This window comes from Mirounga angustirostris, unplaced genomic scaffold (assembly GCF_029215605.1).
Source record: "Mirounga angustirostris isolate CCGP_5_RB_7025 unplaced genomic scaffold, mMirAng1.0.hap1 SCAF_10, whole genome shotgun sequence".
NCBI classification, from domain to species: Eukaryota; Metazoa; Chordata; class Mammalia; order Carnivora; family Phocidae; genus Mirounga; species Mirounga angustirostris.
In genome coordinates, this window is record NW_026991718.1 from 64,622,162 (window position 1) to 64,644,726 (window position 22,565).

A 22,565-nucleotide genomic window follows, 5' to 3' on the forward strand; every position below is an offset into this window, starting at 1 on the left:
TTTATGTTTTCTTTTCATTTTATTTTCAAAATAGTTCACTGAGATCTAAGTACTATTATACTAATTTTAAGATAAGGAAAATGAGGCATAGAGATACAAAATCACTAGCCCACAGTCATACACTTAAAAAATTGTGGCATTGCAATTTGAAGTTAGGCAGACTACAATCAATACATTCTTACCAATTTAGCCATACTGCCTCTTACCAAACTTAAGATTTGTGTGTTATTAAGCTGAGAAAGCAGGATTCTCACATAAGTATATGTGGTATAAATAAGTTTGATTTAATTCCCAGACTTTCTGATAATGGTTTCTAGTTGCTCAGTGGCCTTTGTTGATATTACAGTGGTTCAGTTACATATTGGCCAAGTGTTACTGCCAGATGTCTGGATTCTTTAGATATGAAGCTACTTAACTTTGAAATACGAGTTATTTCAGTTGTATTTGTTTTTCCCCTTGAGGTCTGAAGGGTTTGAACTAAATCCAGTGTTTACAGTAGCGCTCTTAACCTGTGGGGTCATATGTATAAACTTATGACTTATGGGATGGATTCAGAATGAGTGCAAACCTGAGGACATTTAATTTCCTGGGTAGTATCCAGAGCCTTAATAGGTTTTTAAAGGGGTCCATGACTCATAAAGGGCCGAACACCTGAATTACCTCATCCTTACTTTCCTTTTAGTTAGAGAGATAGCCCTAAATTTTTTAGTTGTTAGTTTTAGGAAGTATTTCATTTGTTTATTATTATCAAAAGCATAATGAAAACAATGGTATGCACTTAGTAATGAAATACATACATGAAGTATGGAGACAAAAGGAGGCTTCTTGTCGCTGACTGACTACTCTTTCTAGTTTAAACATAGAGAAATGAACTAGTTCATTTCCACAGTCCTTCCAGCTCCCCGTGTCATGATGATTTTTGAGTCCTGCTGTTTGGAGATACATTTTCCCACAGTGAAATTTTGCTGAATTGAATTAAATTGTGAGGTATTGTTAAAAATCCAAGAGCTAAATAGAAAAGTTGAAGGTAACTTAGAGTGCCACCAGTGGTACCAAGTGTTCATAATTTTCAAGCAGTTCCTTTATCAAATTCAAATGTATCTGAGATAAATATGATTACATAGTTTAGAAAAGTTATTTGTGATGTCTTTAAAAGTGACTATTGATACTAGTAAGTGTTTTTTTCCCCTGAAGTTACATATGTTAAAAAATTCTTATTCTTCTTCAATAGGGAAGTTTGGTGGGTTTAGTGGATTATCCAGATGATGAAGAGGAAGACGAAGAAGAAGAAACAGCTCCCAGGAAAAGACCTCGTCTTGGCTCATAAAATATTTAGTGAGGACCCTCAACGCGTGGTCTTACTAAAATGCTGCAACTGTTCAATGAGCTGAAAATCTGAATCAGAAAGCTTTCTCACTTGAACTTATAAATATACAAGGAGTAGCAAAAGATACTCAGTATATCAGCTAGGAGAGTTTAGTTCTGTAAAAAACCAGGCTTCCCAGGAACTTGACTGCTTGCTAGTAATTAAGGGGTTTGCCTTTCAGGCTGTCAAAAAATAAAAAAATTTAAAAAAAAGTTAGTAACCAGAACCTGGGAGATAGCTTCTTCATGAGGAGACTCTCAGGTTTGGGGATGGCTTGGGGGAGGGAACAAGGTTGATAAAACAATATTAAATGCAGGGTTGCTCCAGGGGGGTATCTGATCTAGAAACAATTACAAAACTTTAGTTACAAACCCAATAACATTACTTGTATAATGGTGCTGGCCATGTTGTTCTTTTAATCAGTTGCCTCTTTTTAAAAAAATTTTTTATGAAAACCAAATTTATCGTAAAAATGAAGTTATGCTTTTGGGACCATTTTTTGAAGATTTAACAGAAATTCAGCCTTATAGGTAGGTAGAGGGAAGTACACTCTGTGTTACAGTACATGTTGAGTTTTCTACACCAGAAATTTTCAGTATGTATTTTGATGAAAACAAACAAGCTGGATTCAAAATGGACAGTCTTGTTAATATAACTTTACAGCACTCTTAGAGATAACTGATGCCAAGAATCAGTACATTAGTATTTTGAAATGATTTTCTCTAGAAACTTGGGAGTGGATTGAACAGAATGTTTCCAAGTGTCTCCCAGTAGTGCGTACAATCTTTTATGCAAGATACTTTGAAGTCACTTTCTGCTTTGTTCATAAAGTTGTCTCTCTCTCTAGAGCTGCAAGCAAGTTTTAAAGTATAATTTATAAAGACTCACATACAAAGACTAGTGCTGAACTAAGTGGCATTTAATATCTAGAGGCCATTTTGATCCAAGAAGTTACTTCAGTATCAAAGTCAGTATGCAGCACATGAAGTTTTCCCATAAACAAACAAGGGTGTAATATGAAAGCTGCTTTTTTTAAAGAGTAAAAGCACATTCCATGTACGTAAATGAATTTAAAATAAGTTGAGGCAAACAGTTAAGAGGTTTTATTTTTAGAACAGCAAGTTAACTGTAAATATTTTTAATGTTTGTTTGCTCATCTGTGATCTGAGATCATGCTGAAGTGAGAAAAACATCCTCCAAACTACAATTTAATGCATTGGGAAAAAAAAAAACTAAAAAACAGGAATCCCAGCTACAGTCTTCAGATCACCCTTGTAATGTGTTATGGGTCCATTTTTCCTGGAATAGCTTAAACTGAAGCAGTTTCCCCTGTTTTGGAGATTTTGTAGTTAATTTTAATTTTGGCTATTGTTTGGAAAAGATGGGCTGTCTGTGTAGATATGAAGTATAGTTTTTCCATAAAACAGATGTTTATTTTGTATTAAAAATACCACTGTACTTGTTTTACACCATTTGTATACATGTGGTGATATTAATGCTGAACTGTAAAATTCAGGAATTAAAATGTGACCCTGTAATTCTATGATTGTTGCTTTTGTTTGGTTTGTTGTAAATATAAGTTATCTCCATGTTGAGATTTGTTCCATTTTATAGTATCTTTTAAAAGCCAATAAATTATCCATAGATATTTATTATAAACCACTAAGTCCTACACCAGTCTGAATGAAGTAATAATAAGCAAACGAAGGTTGACTGCACTTTAAGAATTACTGATTGTACTTACAGAAGGTGTGCCTTGGGCAAATGAAGTCTCAACACCAAAACATCACAGCATGGGGCTAGTCTCACCTCTTTGATTAAAAGTACATATAATGAAAAAGACCTCCCACTTTATAAGGCAAGTGCCTCAGGATACCCTAATTTAAACTAAGATCAGTAAAGTTACCATCTGAATACAGTTTTTTTCAAGCAAGTCTGTGAAGCCCCTTTCCCTCTTCTTAGCTCTTAATTTCTTCTGGTCATCTAAGAAGCCCAGGCCTAAAGCATTTCCCTATTTACTCTTGACTCTTCCTGATTAAGTAATTTTAAAGTTCCAGTAGGAAGTATTATCTTTATACCTTATGAAGAGTTTAATTTTCCTTTCTGAAGAATTGCCAGGAGTCAAACATTTAAATCATCATCATCTAGGAACCTTTCTTACCGCAGAAATGTGAGTGTTTTGTTGACTTACAGGATAACAGTTTTCATGGTACATATGCTCACCCACAATGATATAAAAACAGGGCTTAAAATATCCCTTGAAAGAATAACTATTAAGTTTCCACATGTTAGCTGCTGTCTTAATGACTACCCTCAGGCAGATCAGGATTTTTATATCTCTATCATCACTCAGTGAACCAAGCCAGAGCCCACATTTGTATGCCTGAGGTTCTCTTAAAATTATATCTGTAAACATGTATCCACTATAAAAACTATTTTTAATAAAAAGTTACATGAAACAGATTTCTGTGTTTTAATCACTAGTTTTTCCTCTTGTCCATCTAAGTGATGAAAATGTAACAAATGTAAAGTAATGATGGTTTTTCTCTGCAGGTTGAAGACTGGAGCTAAACAAATTTTGGTATCCCTTTTTTAAAAGTTTGTAACTGTAGATTTAGAGAGATAAAATGGAATTATAAATTAAACCTCAGGAGCAACCTATAACTAGAAAAGGGGTGCTTGCTGGAAGACACAATACAGGAAGTTTTCTGAAAGAAGGGTCTCTCCTACTATTCTGGTTCTGGACATGGGATCTTTTCTCCTGATCTGTAAGCAACCACAGAAAACCATCCAGGACCATTTCACATAAAAAAGGCCTACACCCATGGCTGCATTCCCCTCAGGAGTTGACTGTTCCCTTTATCTTTTTTAATGGTAGCCTTTCTAGAAAGAGTAATTGAGTATTTTTAACATCCCTCATCCATTTTCCAACTGCTGTTTGCTTCTGCCCAGGATCACGTCTTCTGGTTGGATTTCCTTATACTTGGTATACCCACAACAACTCTAACTCACCCCATCTCCATATAGCAGGCACACATTTTTTTTTTTTAGCTGAACGTTTTGATAATGTAACTTCCCTGCTTTAAAACTGCAGTGAGTTCCTACTGCCATAATAAAATTTAAAATCCTCACATTTCCTACAGGGCCCTGCAAATCAGTACCCCGCCTATCTCCAATTTCATAGCCAGCCTTCTGCCCTGATTCTGTGTATACACACCATACTGCCCACTCCTCACTAGCTGCCTTTCCTGTGGTAGGACCTGAGTTGGTCCTTCCCATTTCTCCTTGCAACTAGCCTTCCAATCAGCTTAAGTATGGCTTTCTCAAGAAGGCTTGGCCAGCCCTGCTTATAATACTGGCATTTTTCCCTCTGTACACTTGGCTCTTCGGGCCTTCTTCACTAGCCCCATGAAGGCAGGGACCCTGATGATCTAGTTGACAACTGTATCCTTGGTACCTAGCACAGTGCTTAGCATAAACAATAGTAACCAAGTTGGAATGAATAAATGCACGATCGCGTTTCTATACCCTTTCCCAGCCCAAGTAGCTGTCTTCCCCGCCACCCTTTACCTCAAAAGTTTAATAAAGTATTAAGAATGAGCTTATATTTGCATTTACAAACACAAGTATTTGAAACTAACAGGCTCAGTTTAAGGATTAAATAATTTATTTTTAAGAAAATTTGAACTTCTGTTTTGCTAAATTGTTTTTAAAATTACTTATTAATAACTTCTTCTTTAAGTTTCTCTGCAAGCAATCTCCTCTTTAGTAATGTTTGCTTCTCCTCTGCTGTCATTTCTTGTTTCTCTGTCATTTCCTTAAAAAAACAAAAAACAAAACAAAAAAAAAAAACAGGAAAAAAATTGGCTATAGTGTAAGATGGGTTCATTTGTCTAAAATTCCCAACATACTGCCTCAAAGAGCATTTTCAGTAAATAAAAATGTAAAAAGCCACATGTGGACTGGGCTCCCTAAATCTCTTCTTTGCAAAAATCTCTTCTTAGAGAAGAAAGCCTCTTGGAGGTGGTGGCAAGGATACTGTTGCTGCTTTGTGGATAAAATATCTCAAAGGGCTTAGGTAAAATAGACTGCTGACCCTTAAGCACTCAGAGCAGGGCAAGTAAAGAAAAAAACGTATAATGAGACCGCTATCATTTCAACCTCATAATCTTCGCATCATAACCACCTCACTGCCTAGAAAAAACAGGTGCTACACTAACAGGGAGGTTAATAGGACTGCATCTACAAGCGACATTCATTATCAAGGCTGTCTTGCACACATTCGGATTTTGACAATTCCACCTCTAGATTTGCAAAGTTTGACACACTAAAGCTAGCCATACCTCCACCTCCCCAGCAGGTTTTCCTTTCTGCTCGGAATTCTGTATCGGCTTAGTCCTCATATCCTTTCTCATGGACATCAATTTATCTCTCTTCTGCTTGAGGTAGCGCTCGCGTTGTCGGAGCTCTTCTGTTCCAAGTGTTGATAAATTCTGAGTCAAAAAAGAGAAGGAACTATTTAAATTCAAGTCCACATAATAAGCGGCACAGATAACCACTGGCTGATTCAACTCAAAATTTGTAATAACAAAAGCCAAGTGTATGCCTGTTTACATTGTGTGTTCCCAGTACTTTGTCATTTTGTTCATAGTTCTTAAAAAGTAATGTTTTTTACTTACTGCTATTGGTCCTTCAATGCTTGCATGTTGTAAGCCAGGAATCTTCAGGCCTTTTTGTGGGAAGGAGGAAGTTTCAGGCAGCATTTCCAGCTTTCTTGCCAAAGGTTGTACTGACTGATTAGCAAAATGCACTTTAACTTCTGGCAGTAATTAGACAGAGACCAATTAGAATATTGTAAGAAATATTAAGTATTAGGTTGGTTCACCAAAATGCCTAGTGTTTTTTTTCTCACTGTCTTTTTTTTTTTCCTCACTTTCAATCAACACACACTGATTCAACGTCTATATTGTTTCAAGCACTGGGTGAGAACAATAAACATGGTCTCTGTCCTCAAGGAGCTTGAACTACTGCTACTCATGAATAATGACATTTCAACAAATACCAAGCTCCTGCTGTTTGGCACTATAGCTACAAGAAGCCTAATTCTTGTCTGAAGAGTAGAACTACACTACACTGTAATACAAGGTTGCCACATAAACTAAACAAACAGGACACTAAAATCCCTTACTGTTAGTGTAATTGGTTGTCAAACTTTCGCTTACAGAAGAAACTGTAAATGACCCTATATTTTCAGAACAGTGAAGTTAAAGCTACAATTTTTTGTACTGGACAAGTAAATGCCAATAATATCAATACTTTTTGTTTGTAATACATACTGAAGGCAACTTGAATAAACCTACTAACACTGTAAGAAAATGTAAAGATTTTAAAGTTGAGTAGAACTTAGAAGCAGATATAACAGAGCACTCAGTATTTTCCAGCTCTTTGGTGACTGTGCTAAGAGACAAGATTAACATGCTAATTGCTCTTCTGAGCCATTTTTTATTATAAGAGGGTGATTTTTTTTTTTAAGATAAAAAATTTTCAGGGTAAGTACGTGAACTCTGGAAGACAGCAGAGTGAGACAAGAAAAGACTCAGATAAAAACGACGGCAAGAACTAAAAGCGGGACGGGCGAACGTGATACCCATGTCTCAGAATGTTTAACAATCTTGACAGCACGGTAAAACCGGAAGTAAAACTCTGCATGAGCGAAAAGCTTGCCAAAGGACCACTGCTTTAGCATGGAGTAAGTGTCCTGATGGCAGTGCCAGGGAGGCTGGAAGAAGAAATGCTCTTCAGGCTCTTGGACAGTAAGGAAAGTCTTCATAGAAAAGCTGAGGCTGTAGCTAACCTCCCATCAGCCTAGACAGGGAGCTACAGAACTTAGAAACAAAAACAACGCTCAAGCAAGCTGGTTGCTGCAAACAGGAGTTCAACATGCCCTTCTTACTGATGGTGACTTTACACAGAGGTAGGCTTAGCCCCCAGATATGGAAGCACATGGCTGAAGAAGGGACAATTCCATTCATTTCTGAGGAGGGGGATCCTAGGCACATAAGCATTTATAGTCCATTCATGTACATGTTCTGGATAGTTCTTGCCTGGAGTTTGTTAGTTATGAACACCTTGTATGTTCTAACTCACACCTAGAGAGGAAAGTACTTGAAACCAAAATACTTAGCTTCTCTGATTTCTAGGAATACACAATTAGAAAACCAGGAAGCTTAAAGAAAGATCATCTTATCTCTGGCAACTCTTTGCATCAGTCTGAGAACAGATGCCATCCATTTCTAGCAGGAACCAAGGAAAAACATGGAAAAAAAAAAAGGAATTAAAAAGGAAGTCAGACTCCTTTTTGATTCTTCCCAAATTAGGTTTTCAAAATGGACTCCCATCACTGTGCATGAAATGATTTCCTGGAATATCAGATATACTCATTTTTAAAAAATAGAATAGTTTTTGAAAACTAAAGTCATTACTTTAGAAATTATCTGCCATTTGTTCTGTGCCACTTATGTGCATATCTGAGTTATATGTGGTTTGAGATTAAGTTTAACTTCACTTAATAGCCAGATAAGGAACTAGACAAAGCAAATGTATTCAAATTATGTCAGACACAAGACTGAAACGTGTGTACTTAGGTCTGTACAAAACAGAAAGCTAAATCTGGGCCAGCAAATTAAAAAAGAGCTCAGACAAATCTAAAGCAGGTGCTTTCATAAATATAATTCAGATGAAGTTATTCTACCTAGAATCTGATTATGAAAAAAGAACAATGGTTAAATTTGCTAGGAAGAAAGAAGCAAGGTAATTTCATAAACCTGCTTCTGTTTCATATGCCCCATTGTTTTATCAACTAAGAGTACAGTTCCTTAAAATAAATGGGTAAACATCAAACCCATCTTATCTCAATTATAAAAATTCTTCTGAAGTGTAAAAGAACACAAGATTTTGGAGGCAGAAGACCAAGTAAGTTACAGTTTTACCACTTAAAAGCTCAGTGGTTTTAGACAAGTCACTCAACTTCCTTGAATTTCTTCTAAAACAAAAATAATAAACATAAAAATAAAGATCATATCTACCTCACAGTTGTGTGGCTTTTTTTTTAATGAGAAAAGGACATTTATTTAAAACCAGAGAAATGCGTGATAAAATGAACTGAATTCATGATCACGGCTCAACTTCTGTTTCCGAGTTACTTGTTTTCTTATAAAGAAAATCAGAATATATTAAAAATGACTTTGCCATATATTGTACAAATCCATCCACAAGGATTCTCATCAATTTTAGTTTCAATATTTCCCGACTAAACATCTGGATAAACTGGCTACTTTTTGTTTCCTAGTCATGCTTTAATTCATTAGGAAAATAACTTAATATTACCTTTCCAAGTTCAGCTTCTAACTCACAAACACTATATAACTGTGGTCAAGGAAGAGAACACAAATGCGACGGGAGCATATCTTGAAGGCTGCGGCCTTGGTGGCTCCCTCAAGGAAATTTCACTCGCTGCTGGGTTCCAGGCTTCACTTAGAAATCTGGGGACTACACCCTCTCTGTCAGCTGAGTATTTCCTACCTGCAACCTCCACAGCTAAATTAAAAAAGAATTTTAAAGACCAATGGCCACTCAACACTCCCTCCCAGGGGTTTTGAAGGTTAAGTAGGTATGAGAAAGTAACACACTCTTTATGATGTTTATCTATCCATCTTGTCAGAGAAAGTTCAGTACCTGAGGGTGGGTGTGCAAAATGTTCACCATCTCCTTGGGAATTCTTCATTTTTGCAGTTTCATTAGCATGCACTGGAGGCTCTTCTGCTTTAGCCTCTGATAACTTCAGGAATCCATAATACAATTTAAAAAAAATTTTTAGATTAATTTTAACTAATTCACTATTTAAGGGATCCAAAGATGTTACTTTAAAAAAAATGTATTGGGCGCCTGGGTGGCTCAGTTGGTTAAGCAACTGCCTTCGGCTCAGGTCATGATCCTGGAGTCCCTGGATCGAGTCCCGCATCGGGCTCCCTGCTCGGCAGGGAGCCTGCTTCTGCCTCTGACCCTCCCCCCTCTCATGTGCTCTCTCTCTCATTCTCTCTGTCTCAAATAAATAAATAAATAAATCTTAAAAAAAATAAATAAAATTAAAAAATAAAAATAAAAAAAATGTATTGTCTACTAAATAAATAATGAACAAGAGATTTTCCAAAGTTTTTAAGATGTTTCCAGCATTTTATATCTTTTATTTTTTGAGGTAGATAAACATTCTCATTTCAAATCATGCACTGCTAAGAGTAACTAACTAGTATGTTTAGAACTTTGGACTTAGGAAGAAGTTAGGTTCAAACCCAGGCTTCACCTTTACTACTCATCTGACCTTGAGGAAGACACCAAAAATACTCTAATAAGAGAAAGAAATCCACTGAATTATAAGGTGCTTTTCCACTTAAAATAATCTATAAACCACTACCATGGTACGCCTGAAGAAGCCACAAATGGGTTTATTCCCATTTCTAAAATGGGATAGTGTATTTAAACCAAATAAATCATTTAAATCTTGGAAAAAACTAAACTGACAATTTGTTTTTCTTAAAAACAGAGGAAAATCTAATCACATGTAGCTTATTAGGTAACTCATGTCATAAGCCCCTATATGCTGGGTAAAAAACATAGGAAGATTCATTATCATACTATCAGCTCTACTCTTGTGTGTTTGAAAATTTCTATAATAAAAACCCATACATATAGCCCCTAAAATATAGTATTATTCAAGAAGCCAAATATAGTTTGCTTATAAATCAGAGTTAATACTAATGTCTTCTGATAGCAGTTTTGAGCTGATTTCTATTCTATACTCTTAAAAGGTTTTATTTATTTATTTGTCAGAGAGAGAGAGCACAAGCAGGGGGAGCGGCAAGCAGAGGGAGAGGGAGAAGCAGGCTTCCCGCTGAGCAGGGAGCCCGATGTGGGACACGATTCCAGGACCCTGGGATCATGACCTGAGCCAAAGGCATATACTTAACTAACTGAGCCACCCAGATGCCCCTGTTCTATACTCTTACATTAAAAAATATCAGCATCTATGAAATGCACCACCATTTACTAAAAGGAGATTTACTTAAAGATACATAAATCACCTCTTAATCCTAAAACATCTCTATTTCTTCTGCTCTTCGTGGGGTACCTTGCAGTAAAATAAGGCTTTTCAAAAACAGTGCATGATTGAAGGAAAAAAAGGAAAACGACTTTTGAGTGATTGGGAGACAGTTTATATTCAGTTTCCCTTTCCCTTCAGAGAGATTTGGGAAAACACAGGAAGAGAGGCAGCTAGAGCAGAAGAGAGGAAAGAATAATTGTTAGCTTCCCTCACCTCAGCCGGATACATGTTTAATTTATCCTTAGGAAAGATTAAGCACTTTATGGAAATAGTTCTTAATGGAAGAACAGTATGCCAGGATATATCATAACCGACTCATTCTGCTTCAGGCTGATAATGTTAAAGTCTGCAGGGGACCCTCGAGAGTAACTGCAGTTGCCGTTTCAAAACAGTAAAGGAATCAAAGAGGGGGAGAAAGTAAAATATTATTCTTAGCTGTCTCTTACTCATAAAATTAAGGGGAATTTTTATAAGGAATCCCTCATAATATGAATGATATTACAGTTTTTTGTAGTTAATCTCAGTGTTTTGGGGTACTTAAAAGGTAGGTTGCTGCATGGGTTATAAAGCGAATATGGTTATAAAGTCACATATAAATGCTTAGAATTGCCAAGAGAATATGATATTCTGAGGAACTACGTAGTTCCACATAAGCAGCAAATCCTAGGTGTAAACTTAAGAGATAACAGCAATGAGGGGCACCTGGCTGCTCAGTCAGTAGAGCATGTGACTCTTGGTCTTGGGGTCATGAGTTTGAGCCCCACGTTGGGCGAGTTTACTTAAAAATCAAAGGATAAGGGAACCTGGGTGGCTCAGTCGTTAAGCGTCTGCCTTCGGCTCAGGTCATGATCCCAGGGTCCTGGGATCGAGCCCCGCATCGGGCTCTCTGCTCAGCAGGAAGCCTGCTTCTCCCTCTCCCACTCCCCCTGCTTGTGTTCCCTCTCTCGCTGTGTCTCTCTCTGTCAAATGGATAAAATCTTTAAAAAAAAAAAAAATGGTTAACAGCAATGAAATACTTCTGTTATATTAATATGTTCTGTGGGCACCTGCTTTATTCTCTTCCTTTCTTCCTCCTGGTCATATTCCTCTTTTGATTTTCTGAAATATACAAAAATAAGGTAGAAAAGTAAATTTTCTTTTTTGGTCAAAGAATAAATATCCAACAAGCAACATGCCAAACTAAGCTCACAATATGTGCAAGGAACCTTGGAAACCAAGATGGAAATAATCAGGCTTTTCTTAAAGCAGCTTGGAATCAACAGAGAAAGATACACATAATAGGCATATACAGCATAATACAGTAACATAAACTACAGGTTCACCCATTTCTTCTGGAAATGGGAATGACCCCTAGCTGAACACAGACCTACAGATTTGAAATCCTAAACCCAAATCTGAATGGCAAATCTGATCTCTCACTTTAAAGTGATAAGCTCCATCTCTCCCTCATTTTAGTTTTTCCAGTGCCACCAGAACTATCTCAAAGTTCTCCTGGTATCACTATGCCAAAGCCCTATCAGTTGTTGTAAACTGCTCACTGAGGGCCTCTGATTTAGGAAAACAGCCACGTCAACTCTCATTCATTACTAAGCTCTACTACTTTAAAGAGTACATTCCCCTCGAAAGCCCTTAGAAAATAAAATCTGAAAGTACAAGGTGATTAATTTTCAGACCACTAATCAACCAACAGAAGCAACCAGTTCAAGTCAAAACTACCAGTCCTCTAAACCTATTAACAATATCCTTAACTCTTCACACGTATACACTCAAAGCATTCTGTGTTGTCTCAGGCTCCCATCTGCCCCTGCTGTGCAAAACAGGATCTGGCCGGAAGAGGCTGGGTTTACCAGCACACCTGCCTCCCTCCCCACAACCACTCAAATCCCCTGGAATTAAGTACTAAGTCATGGAGCTCTTGCCATAGTTCCCCACTAGACCCATCCTCCTAATCACCATCCTGCCTTGTCCTCCCTTCTGCTTTGCAGTTGAGGACAAGGTGGATAGCGGTAGAACTACAGGATGCTAGAAGACGACCATGTGTATGGTTAGAGTTGAAGAGAAAGGAAGGACTCCCAAAGAACAGGTCCCCATTCTGCAGGTGACACAGTGGCTGCAAGTATCCTTCTGCCCTAAGCCTACACATTCTCAAAGGAGATTTTAAAAATTAGGTGCTGCAATTGCTGCTCCCTTCCGAAATTCCCAGAGGGGTCAAGAGACAACAGGCCCAAGGGAAAAAAAGAAACGTTCCTTTAGTGGCCTGCACACTCCATGCCAGGCATTTGGCTGAGAATCATGTAACTGGGGCAAGGAAGAGACCGGCAAGACAGTCATCTGGGAATGGCACTTCCCACTGTCCACTTTTCCCTTACAGGTTACCTGCCACCCTGTCAGCTATTTGGTCTGTGGAGTGTGAATGTCCAGCCTCCTGCTGTTAGACACACCTGGAACGAGCCACCTCTAATACCAAGGTCCAGAAGCCATGGACTATCTTGCTCACCAGGCTGGGCCTACTGGCTGGTTTCCTGTTCCCATGATGGGAGCGGAAGAAGCCCCTCCCATTTAGGTTGATATGGTATGAGGCACTTGAAAATCATTTTTTCTGTCCATTAAAAAATGTTATGCATAGTTATAAACAAATACAATGATAAATCATTTTTATTGTTTTTAGTAGAGAATTTAGTTATTTTTCACTAATTCATAATATTTTGAGGATAGAAAACATATACAGATCATGTCACAATATTACTAATGATTCATTCAAAAGATAATTAAAGAAGGATACCTAAGAACTTCCCTCAGGATTTTCATCTCTTCCTGTTCAAGGTCACTGACCATATCAGAACCATCTGTTAGGCAGTCAGGTAATACACCTGTTCAAAATCAAAGACCACACAAAAGAATATGAACTCAACTGAAAACATTTATTGCTCACTATTCTAACTCACCAAGAAGTACAAATCAGTTTATTAATGACTTTCACTTAAATGTTCTAAGCTATTATCTTTCTAATTATGGTCTTTTTACTTTTTCTTGTTTTACAGAATCAGCCCCACCCAAACCCCAGTTTTACCTAGAAATTCTCTTAGTAATTATTTGTATTACCTACTAAAAATAAACATAATATAGCAATTAAAATTAGTTAATATAAACTATCACCTCCCTTAATCGTATACTGAGGATAGACCACTGAAATCATTAAGCTCCTAATAATGAAAAGTATGCTCTCGGTGGCACCTGGGTGGCTCAGTCGTTAAGCGTCTGCCTTTGGCTCAGGGCATGATCCCAGGGTCCTGGGATCGAGCCCCAGGAAGCCTGCTTCTCCCTCTGCTGCTCCCCCTGCTTGTGTTCCCTCTCTCCCTGCCTCACACTCTGTCAAATAAATAAATAAAATCTTAAAAAAAAAAAAAAAAGTATGCTCTCAGAAGTATCCCTTAAGTGTGAAAAGAGTTTACAAAACAAAATATAAAATACTTTGTTAATTTGAACAGCATGTTAATACTCTTCATTCATACTACAGCAAATGCTACTGAAAAGGGCCCTGCTTACTACCTGGGAAAAAGCACGGTGCTAAGCACTCGGGAGGAACATAAAGATGAATAAAACAATCTGCCCTCGGAGCTTCTATCCAGATATTGGGCCAATAACTATAAACCAGGGCAATACTAACTTCAGCCCAAAGCAAATAATAATTCATGGCAAGTAATTTTAAGTATTGGTTGAATTTACTTTATTACCTACATCTTCCTAAGAAGCAGGTAGACTGGTAATCAGTGTTCTATTCGTATCTACAATTAGTATATTCCCACAACATCAGTAGCATGTCTCTTAATTTTTACCTTCCATTTCTTTATCCACAGATGACTATGGGATTTTGGATCTGCTCTAAATTAAAGTACCTTTATTATTCTAATCCCCTTGATGTTTAAATACCTTTTTTAATTAAACATTTTATTTTGAGATAATTGCAGATTCACATGCTGTTGTAGGAAATAATACAGAGAGATGCTATGCATGCACCCTTTATTCAGTTTTCCCCCAATGGTAACAACTTGCAAAATATAGTATGGTATCGCAACCAGAAAACTGACATCTATCAAGTGCATTTTTGCACTTTTTCCAGTCAAAAGATATACAATTAGTATTCTCTGATAGTATTTCTGAGGAAAATGAAAAGAACTAAGGAAAGAATGATGCAACCGTATGCAATACTTCAAAACCATGAAAATAATGCTCTGATTTGCATTTCCCAAAAATTCTTTGATAAAATACAACAAAGAATCCAGAGAGCCTTTGAATTTTTCTTACCACAAAGACAATTTTCAAATGGTCTGCGGTTTTGAGTACAATCAACATTGCTCTCAGGTACTAACTCCTGGATCTAAGTTAAGCAACATTCTTAAATGCACATATTAAAAATGCTATGGCACAAACTAAGTATTAGATTTTATTTAAATGTAAGCCAACAGTCCCACCCAGTGGTTTGATACCAGCTCTATTCCGCATCATTGCCTCATCCTCCCTTGCTAATATAAGTCAGATTTGTTTAATTATCAGGCAGCCAAGTATTCAGAGGCTTAACCCCACCCACCACAGGAGAGTGATTCATGATAATGGTCTCATTTCCCCTGCCAGAGGGTTTAAGAAAAACATGTGACCCCAATCCTGACCAATAGGACCTGAGAGGGAAGCTCCTGGCGGCTTCCAAGCAAGTTTTGTCTTGCTAACAAAAAGAGATGTACAGGAAGAAATACCCCTTTTCTTCAGGAGATGTTGTTGAGTTTCAGCCAATGCAGCTAGAGTGCAATCAGGAGAGAAGATCCTGAGAATAGCAGAGTGTAAAGATGGAAAGTGTCAGCGTTCTTGATAATATCACTGAGTCACTAACTTAACCAACATGGACTGTCTTCCTTCCTTTCTTCCTCTGGACTTCTTGTTCTGTGAGAGGATTGTTTCTTACTGCTTAGGACATTTTCACTGAGGTTTTTTCTGCTAATGGCAGCCTGAGGCATCCGGCTGATACAAGCTATATGTATTTGTTCCCTTTATATTAAAATCTAAATGAGTTTCCAGTTAAATTCCAAACTGAAAACTATATGGAGTGCCAATATCAAGTTCACTAGTTATGCTTTAATCCCCCCAAAGCAATTTTAACTATAACAAAGTAATTATTCACATCCTCTAACCCATAGGTCAAAATAAAGCATAATTTCAGGAACATTCAGAGAAAAGGATTTTATAACAGTAAACTATGGTAGAAAAACAAACAGACTGTTTTCCAAACTTATTTACACCAAAGTAACAGCACAGTGTCATCCATCGTTCAGGGTTAGGGTGATGTTATCTCCTACTTAGAGACATCAGCTCTCTCACCTGCTGAGAAAAGCATCCCAGGATTTTACAGGATGGTTATGGTGGTGGTTGGGCTCTAAGAGACAGTCTCTACTCTCATCATACTAATGAGAGGAGAATCCACAAGGGCCCTGCAACACTGCGATGTTTGCCCTGCAACAACAGAAGCCTCTTCTTGCATGTTCCAGACCCTTAAAAGCAAACAGTTCAGTACAACTGAACTATAGCTCTCACATCTTCAAGAAACAATTTTTAAAAAGGTCCTGCTGCCAAACCATTAAAGAGTATGTAGGCATGGTCAAGAATATCAGTGTAGTTAATTGAGCAAAGGAACACATAAGTATTAAGGTAGGTTACTAGAGCCAGAAATCTGAAAGGAGGTAAGAATCTGGATTGAATCTGGATTGAAAAGGAGATAGTACAATAAGAAGTATGGTTAGAAACTCAGATGTGTTGAGTCAAGATGTCAAATGCAATTCAAATACACAAGAAGGGAACAAAAGCAGGAAAATCTAGGGACAAACTGAAATTAGATAAGAGAGTCAGGGAACAGATTAACTAAAGAGAACTACTAGGGCTTTGAGTTCTGTTTTCCTTTCCCTGATGGTAGTGCAATCATACCTGCCCATTACCCTAGAACAGTTCTCAGTTTGGTCCCAGGACCAGCATAATCACCTGGGAACTTGTTAAAAATGCAAAGCATTCGGTCCCACCCCAGACCTGCTGAATCAGAAGAGAGAAACAACCATACGTGTTTCAACAGCCCTCCAACTACTTCCAAAGCTCACTAACGCTGGAGAGCCCCTGTCTCCTACAAAGGTCCTAACAACGATAAGCCAGAAGGAAAAGACAAGTCACCTTCTCTCAACAGTAACTAAAACTGTGACAATTCAAAAATACTGAATTTCATAAATAAAATGGCTAGGAAGAAAAATCAACCTAAAACATCATTAAATCAAATTCTGGTCTGCTTTGAGACAGCCAACACAAACTGATCAGGAAAGTTTACATTGTTGAATCTCTTCAGTCAACAAACCTGAAATACATTTGTGCAAAGCAGCTACATTTAAGACCATAAAAGAATCAGAATAGTCAAAACTAAAATTAAAAAAAAAAAAAAACATTTAGCACTTAGATTTCTAAATTCAACATTTTACCATTTCTCTCTTGAATTATTCGAATGGCTTGCAGCTGCATTTCAATGTTTTTCTGGACCATCATTGCTTTAAAGATAGTAAAATCTTCTGCTGCCAACACAGGTTGCAAAATGGCCTATGGAAAGAAGTCTGGAAGTTAAACGAAGATTCAAGTTGGTTTTTTTGTTGTTTTTTTTAGGATTTTATTTATTTACTTGACATTGAGAGAGAAGAGACAGCGAGAGAGGTAACACAAGCAGGGGGAGTGGGGGAGGGAGAAGTGGGCTTCCCGTGGAGCAGAGAGGCCAGTTTGGGGCTCAGTCCCACGACCCAGGGATCATGACCTGAGCTGAAGGCAGACGCTTAACGACTGAGCCACCCAGACGCCCCTAAACGAAGACTCAAGTTTTAAAACTATCACCACACACTCAGATCATTTCTATGGCCAATCATCTGTATTAATTCAAGAATGCTGTATTATTACTTACAGTCAGATGACTCAAAAGGAAAATTTTAAGATTCTAAAAGCCTAATTTAATGTAAGGTTGACTCTCCCAACCCCCAGGCCTCCAAGAAGCTAAGGCTGACAATGGTGATGTATTTTCCAAATAAGCCAGTGCTGAGTAACTCTGAAAAACAACACAGAAATTAGGCTTACTTTTTTAAGGTTGCACTTCAGTATCTGGATTTGTTTTGCAGCCAAAATAACGATATCTATTGGTTTTATTTCTATCACCTGAAATTTACTGTGAATAATAAATCGGTAACTACAAAATTATCCCTTAATTCATAAAAGCACCAAGTTGAATAAAAGTAAATGCAAAAAAAATGGAGTCTGGAAAATAAGTGAAATGAGATATTAGTAATGTGAGAACACAACTGTCCTGTATGTAGAAGTTTCACGTAAGAGGTAAGTTAGAAATTATGATATGAAATCATTTTCTGGATGAAACAAAAATGTGACAAATTAAGGGGAAAAAATGAAGGTGTCAACCCTGGAGTACCCAAATTAACACTTCCTTAACTACTGGGAGCTATTTGCTGTATTAAAGAGCAAACCAATTCCCAAGCTAATTAATAATAAGTAGAATAAGATTTGCAATGCGTGAAAACCCAGAAGAAAGCACTCAAATTTTATGCACCCAACTAAAATCTTATTTCAAGCTTTACATGATATTAATGTACAAGCCGAACACACAAAATCATGCGGAGGCAACCAAGGGTGTGCTATTGTTCACCAGGCAGGCTGCAGCACTGTCAGACACATCAACAAAAGCTCTATGGAAGAGCTCTACTCAAAGAGGAAGGAGCCCTCCCCCAGCAACCAGCTCACACCCGAGACAACCGCAGTATACAGCAAAGCAGAACAAAACGCAGAAGCAGCTCTCTGTGACATTTATGAAGAGTCAACTGTCGAAAAAAATGATGGAAAGTTTATTCCCTTTCAATTCACATACACTGTTCAAAAGACCCACAGCAGGGCGTAGCAGATAGGCTTGACTGAAAGTTGCAGCCCAAAGCTCAGTATTGAAAACACTTGTGGACAGTCTCCGTGATAGATTAGTGATGTCTGCCAAAACACCTTTATGGGATTGCGCCCCCACGTAACTTTGTTCTCGGGCTTCCTAGACTTCTTATTAGTGACACTAAGGACTTTATCCTCATCAATAATAAACACTTGAAGGGCAATGCTATTAATAGCAATGTATCAACTGGAGCTTCTAACAGCAAGTCAAAGTTTGAGTTGATACTTAAAAGTGTACCTTGATGCATCTAAGAAATGCATATTCCTAAACTGTGCCCTAAACATAATGAATCTAAATTTCTAGAGGATGGGTGCCGTGCTCGCTAAGGCAGCACATATACTAGCGGGTTGGGTGCCCGTGTATTTCCACAGATAATTCTTGTAACATTAAAGCTCGAGAACCATTGACACACTGGAAGAAAATGAGCCCTTGATACCAAAAGCCATTCCCAGCTTAACCATGTACCAGCTGTGTGACTCTGGGCATGTCATTTAGTCCTCTGAGCTTCAGTTTCTTCATCTGCAAATTGGTACTATAATAATAATAGTAATAGAGTATTTTATTGAATCTAAGACTCCAGATTAGTAAAATAAGCCTTTACTTCTTGTACCAACTAGAAAAGAAAAAAAAAAAAAAAACCTCTACCAATTAAATGATAACATGTCATTCAGTGTAAAATACATTCTCATTTCAGAGGTATTATGATATGAAAAATTTGCATTTTAGCATGAAAGAAATATAATAATAACTTTCTGGCTGGGTGTTGGAATTAAATAAGAAGAGAAAGCACTTTTTAAACTGAAAAGTACCTATAAAAGTAATTGTTCTGGTCCTGTTGAGGCTGGTTAAATATCAAAATGGTGCACTAATAAACCTAACAACTTTATAGCAATGGGATTCTTCTGGTTCAAGGAAATGGATAAGAGCTTCCAATAAAGGCACTAAGAGGAACTAAATACAAGACTTACTTCAAAAAACTGGCAAGTACTTTAAAAACAACAATAATCTTAAGTATCCATTAAATTAATTGAAATGTCAAACTACTTTGACAGAAGACTATGAAGTAAGGTAAATGTGATGGTATCTATGTTTGAGAAGAGCACATTAACAAAAAAATGAACACTGAGCATTTAGGAATCTGGCATACATGAGTTTACAAGATATTCAAATATATTCACGCTTAGTCTAAGGTTACCCTATTATTATCTCTGCTTAGAGTTCATCATACCATAGTTTTGAAAGGTACAAGTGGTTTCATGTCCTTACACTACTCTATTAATAGACAGAACTACCAAAAGAAACAGATGAATTCATAATTATAGTTGGAGACTTCAATACCCTCTATCAGTAATGGACAGATCCAGCAGGCAGAAAATCAGAAAGGACATAGTTGAACTGAACAGCACCTTCAGTCAACTGGATCAAATTGACATTTCTCCAAAAACAGAAAAATACACATTCTTCTCAAGCACACATGAAAAATTCACCCAAACAGACTACATTCTAGGCCATAAAACACATCTTAATAAATTTAAAAGAATAGGAATCATACAAAGTATCCTCTCAGACCACAATGGAATTAAACTAGAAATCAATAGCAGAATGATAGCTGGAAAAACCTAAAATAATTGGAGATTAAATAATGCACTTCTAAATAACACGTGAGTAAAAGAAATACAGTTGACCCTTGAACAATGTGGGGCTTAGGGGCACTGACCCCTATGCAGTCAAATATCTGTGTATAACTCTTGACTCCCCCAAATTTAACTACTAATAGCCTACTGATGGCCAGAAGCCTTACCAACTACATAAACAGTCCATTAACACATATTGCATATGTTATATTTATTATATACTGCATTCTTACAATAAGCTACAGGAGAGAAAATGTTATTATGAAAATCATAAGGAAACTAAAGGCAACCTCCTGAATGGGAGAAGATATTTGCAAAGGACATATCTGATAAAGGGTTAGTATCCAAAATATACAAAGAACTTACACAAGACCAAAAAACAAATCATCCAATTAAAAATGGGCAGAAGACATGAACAGACAATTCTCAAAAGACATACGGAGTGGCCAACAGACCCATGAAAAGATGCTCAATGTCACTCATCATCAGGAAAATGCAAATCAAAACCACAATGAGCTATCACCACATACCTGTCAGAATGGCTAAAATTAAAAACAAAAGAAACAAGTGTTGGCAAGGATGTAGAGAAAAAGGAACCCTCCTGCGCTGTTGGTGGGAATGCAAACTAGTGCAGCCACTGTGGAAAATAGTACGGAGGTTCCTCAAAAAATTAAAGATAGAAATATTATAGGACCCAGTAATCCCACTACTGGGTATTTACTAAAAGAATACAAAAACACTAACTCAAAAAGATATATGTACCGCTATGTTTATTACAGCATTATTTACAATAGCCAAATTATGGAAGCAGCCCAAGTACACAATGATAGATTAATGGATACAGAACAGGTGGTATATAGATACAATGTAATATTATTCAGTCATAAAAAAGAATGAAATCTTGCCATTTGCAACAATATGGATGGATCTAGAAGGTATAATGTGAAGTGAAATAAGCCAGAGAAAGACAAATACCATATAATCTCACTCATATGTGGAATTTAAGAAACAAAACAAACGAACAAAGGGGAAAAAAAAGAGACAAACCAAAAGACAGACTCTTAACTACAGAGAATAAACTGATGGTTACCAGAGGGAGGGTGGGTGGGGGAGGATGAAATAGGTGAAGGGGATTAAGAGTACACTTATCATGATGAGCACTGAGAATGTACAGAATTGCTGAATCACTATATTGTACACCTAAAACTAATATAACACTATATGTTAACTATACTGGAATTAAAATTTAAAAAAAAGGAAATCATAAGGAAGAGAAAATACATTTATAGTACTGTGATGTATTTATAAAAAAAAAAAAATCTGTGTAGAAGTGGACCCACACAGTTCAAACCTGTGTTGTTCAAAGGTCAACTGTAGTCTTAAGAGAAATTTCTTTTTTTGAAAGAGAAATTTCTAAAATATTTCTAACCAAATGAATATACAACTTATTGAAATTTGTGGGATGCAGCAAAAGTAGTGCTCAGGAGAAATTTATGGCACTAAAAGCATATATTTAAGGGATGCCTGCGTGGCTCAGCTGGTTAAGCGTCTGCTTTCGGCGCAGGTCATGATCCCAGTGTCCTGGGATCGAGTTCCACATCGGGCTCCCTGCTGGGTGGGGAGCCTGCTTCTCCCTCTGCCTGCCACTCCCCCTGCTTGTGCTCTCTCTCTCTCTCTGACAAATAAGTAAATAAAATTTTTTAAAAAGCATATATTTAAAAAGAAGAAATATCTAACATCAGTAATCTAAGCTATCACCTCAGGAACTACAAAAAGGAGAATAAATCAAATCCAAAGTAAGCACAGGAAAAAAACAGTAGGAATTAGAGAAGAAATCAATTAAATTTAAAATAGAAAATCAACCAAACTAAAAGTTGATTCTTCAAAAATATCAATAAAACCGAAAAACCTCTAGCCAGGTTAACTACAAAAGAAAGGGAGAAAAGATATAAATTACTAATATCAGGAATGAAAGAGGGTGCATCGTTACAGATCCCAGAGACATTAAAAGGATAATATAGAAATACTGACAACTCGGGATGCCTGGGTGGCTCAGTCAGTTAAGCAGCTACCTTCGGCCCGGGTCATGATCCCAGGGTCAAGTCCCACATCGGGCTCCTTGCTCAGCAGGGAGCCTGCTTCTCCCTCTCTCTCCCTCTGCTTGTGCTCTCTCTGTCAAATAAATAAAATCTTAAAAAAAAAAAAAGAAAGAAAGAAAGACTGACAACTCTATGTCCACAAATTTTATAACCTAGGCGAAATGGACCAATTCCTTGAAAAACACAATGTGCCAAACTCACACAAGAAGAATAGACAATCTGAATAAGGTAATAAATAGATAGGAATATTCTATCTATATCTATTAAAGAGAAGGAATCAATAATTAATAACCTTCCA

The 22,565-nt window shown here is 37.1% G+C and overlaps 2 protein-coding genes across 5 annotated transcripts in view; one reads left to right on the plus strand and one right to left on the minus strand.

Moving 5' to 3' along the window:
• The window catches only part of PPP4R3B (protein phosphatase 4 regulatory subunit 3B), a 63,924-nt gene extending 61,015 nt beyond the window's left edge, over positions 1–2,909 (plus strand). For all 4 annotated transcript variants that reach the window (XM_045884968.3, XM_064572490.1, XM_045884967.3 and 1 more), the window contains one exon: positions 1,232–2,909. In XM_045884968.3, the coding sequence (XP_045740924.1) occupies positions 1,232–1,327 (96 nt within the window). In that variant the 3' untranslated portion in view covers positions 1,328–2,909. The remainder of the gene's footprint in view (positions 1–1,231) is intronic.
• A 2,102-nt stretch (positions 2,910–5,011) lies between these two features.
• Positions 5,012–22,565, minus strand: part of CFAP36 (cilia and flagella associated protein 36) — a 29,184-nt gene continuing 11,630 nt past the window's right edge. Inside the window, exons 4-10 of the mRNA XM_045884971.3 lie at positions 17,030–17,144; positions 13,306–13,393; positions 11,570–11,621; positions 9,101–9,203; positions 6,046–6,185; positions 5,710–5,859; positions 5,012–5,183 (exon numbers count right to left, since the gene is read on the minus strand). Of these exons, the coding sequence (XP_045740927.1) occupies positions 5,082–5,183; positions 5,710–5,859; positions 6,046–6,185; positions 9,101–9,203; positions 11,570–11,621; positions 13,306–13,393; positions 17,030–17,144 (750 nt within the window). The 3' untranslated portion in view covers positions 5,012–5,081. The remainder of the gene's footprint in view (positions 5,184–5,709; positions 5,860–6,045; positions 6,186–9,100; positions 9,204–11,569; positions 11,622–13,305; positions 13,394–17,029; positions 17,145–22,565) is intronic.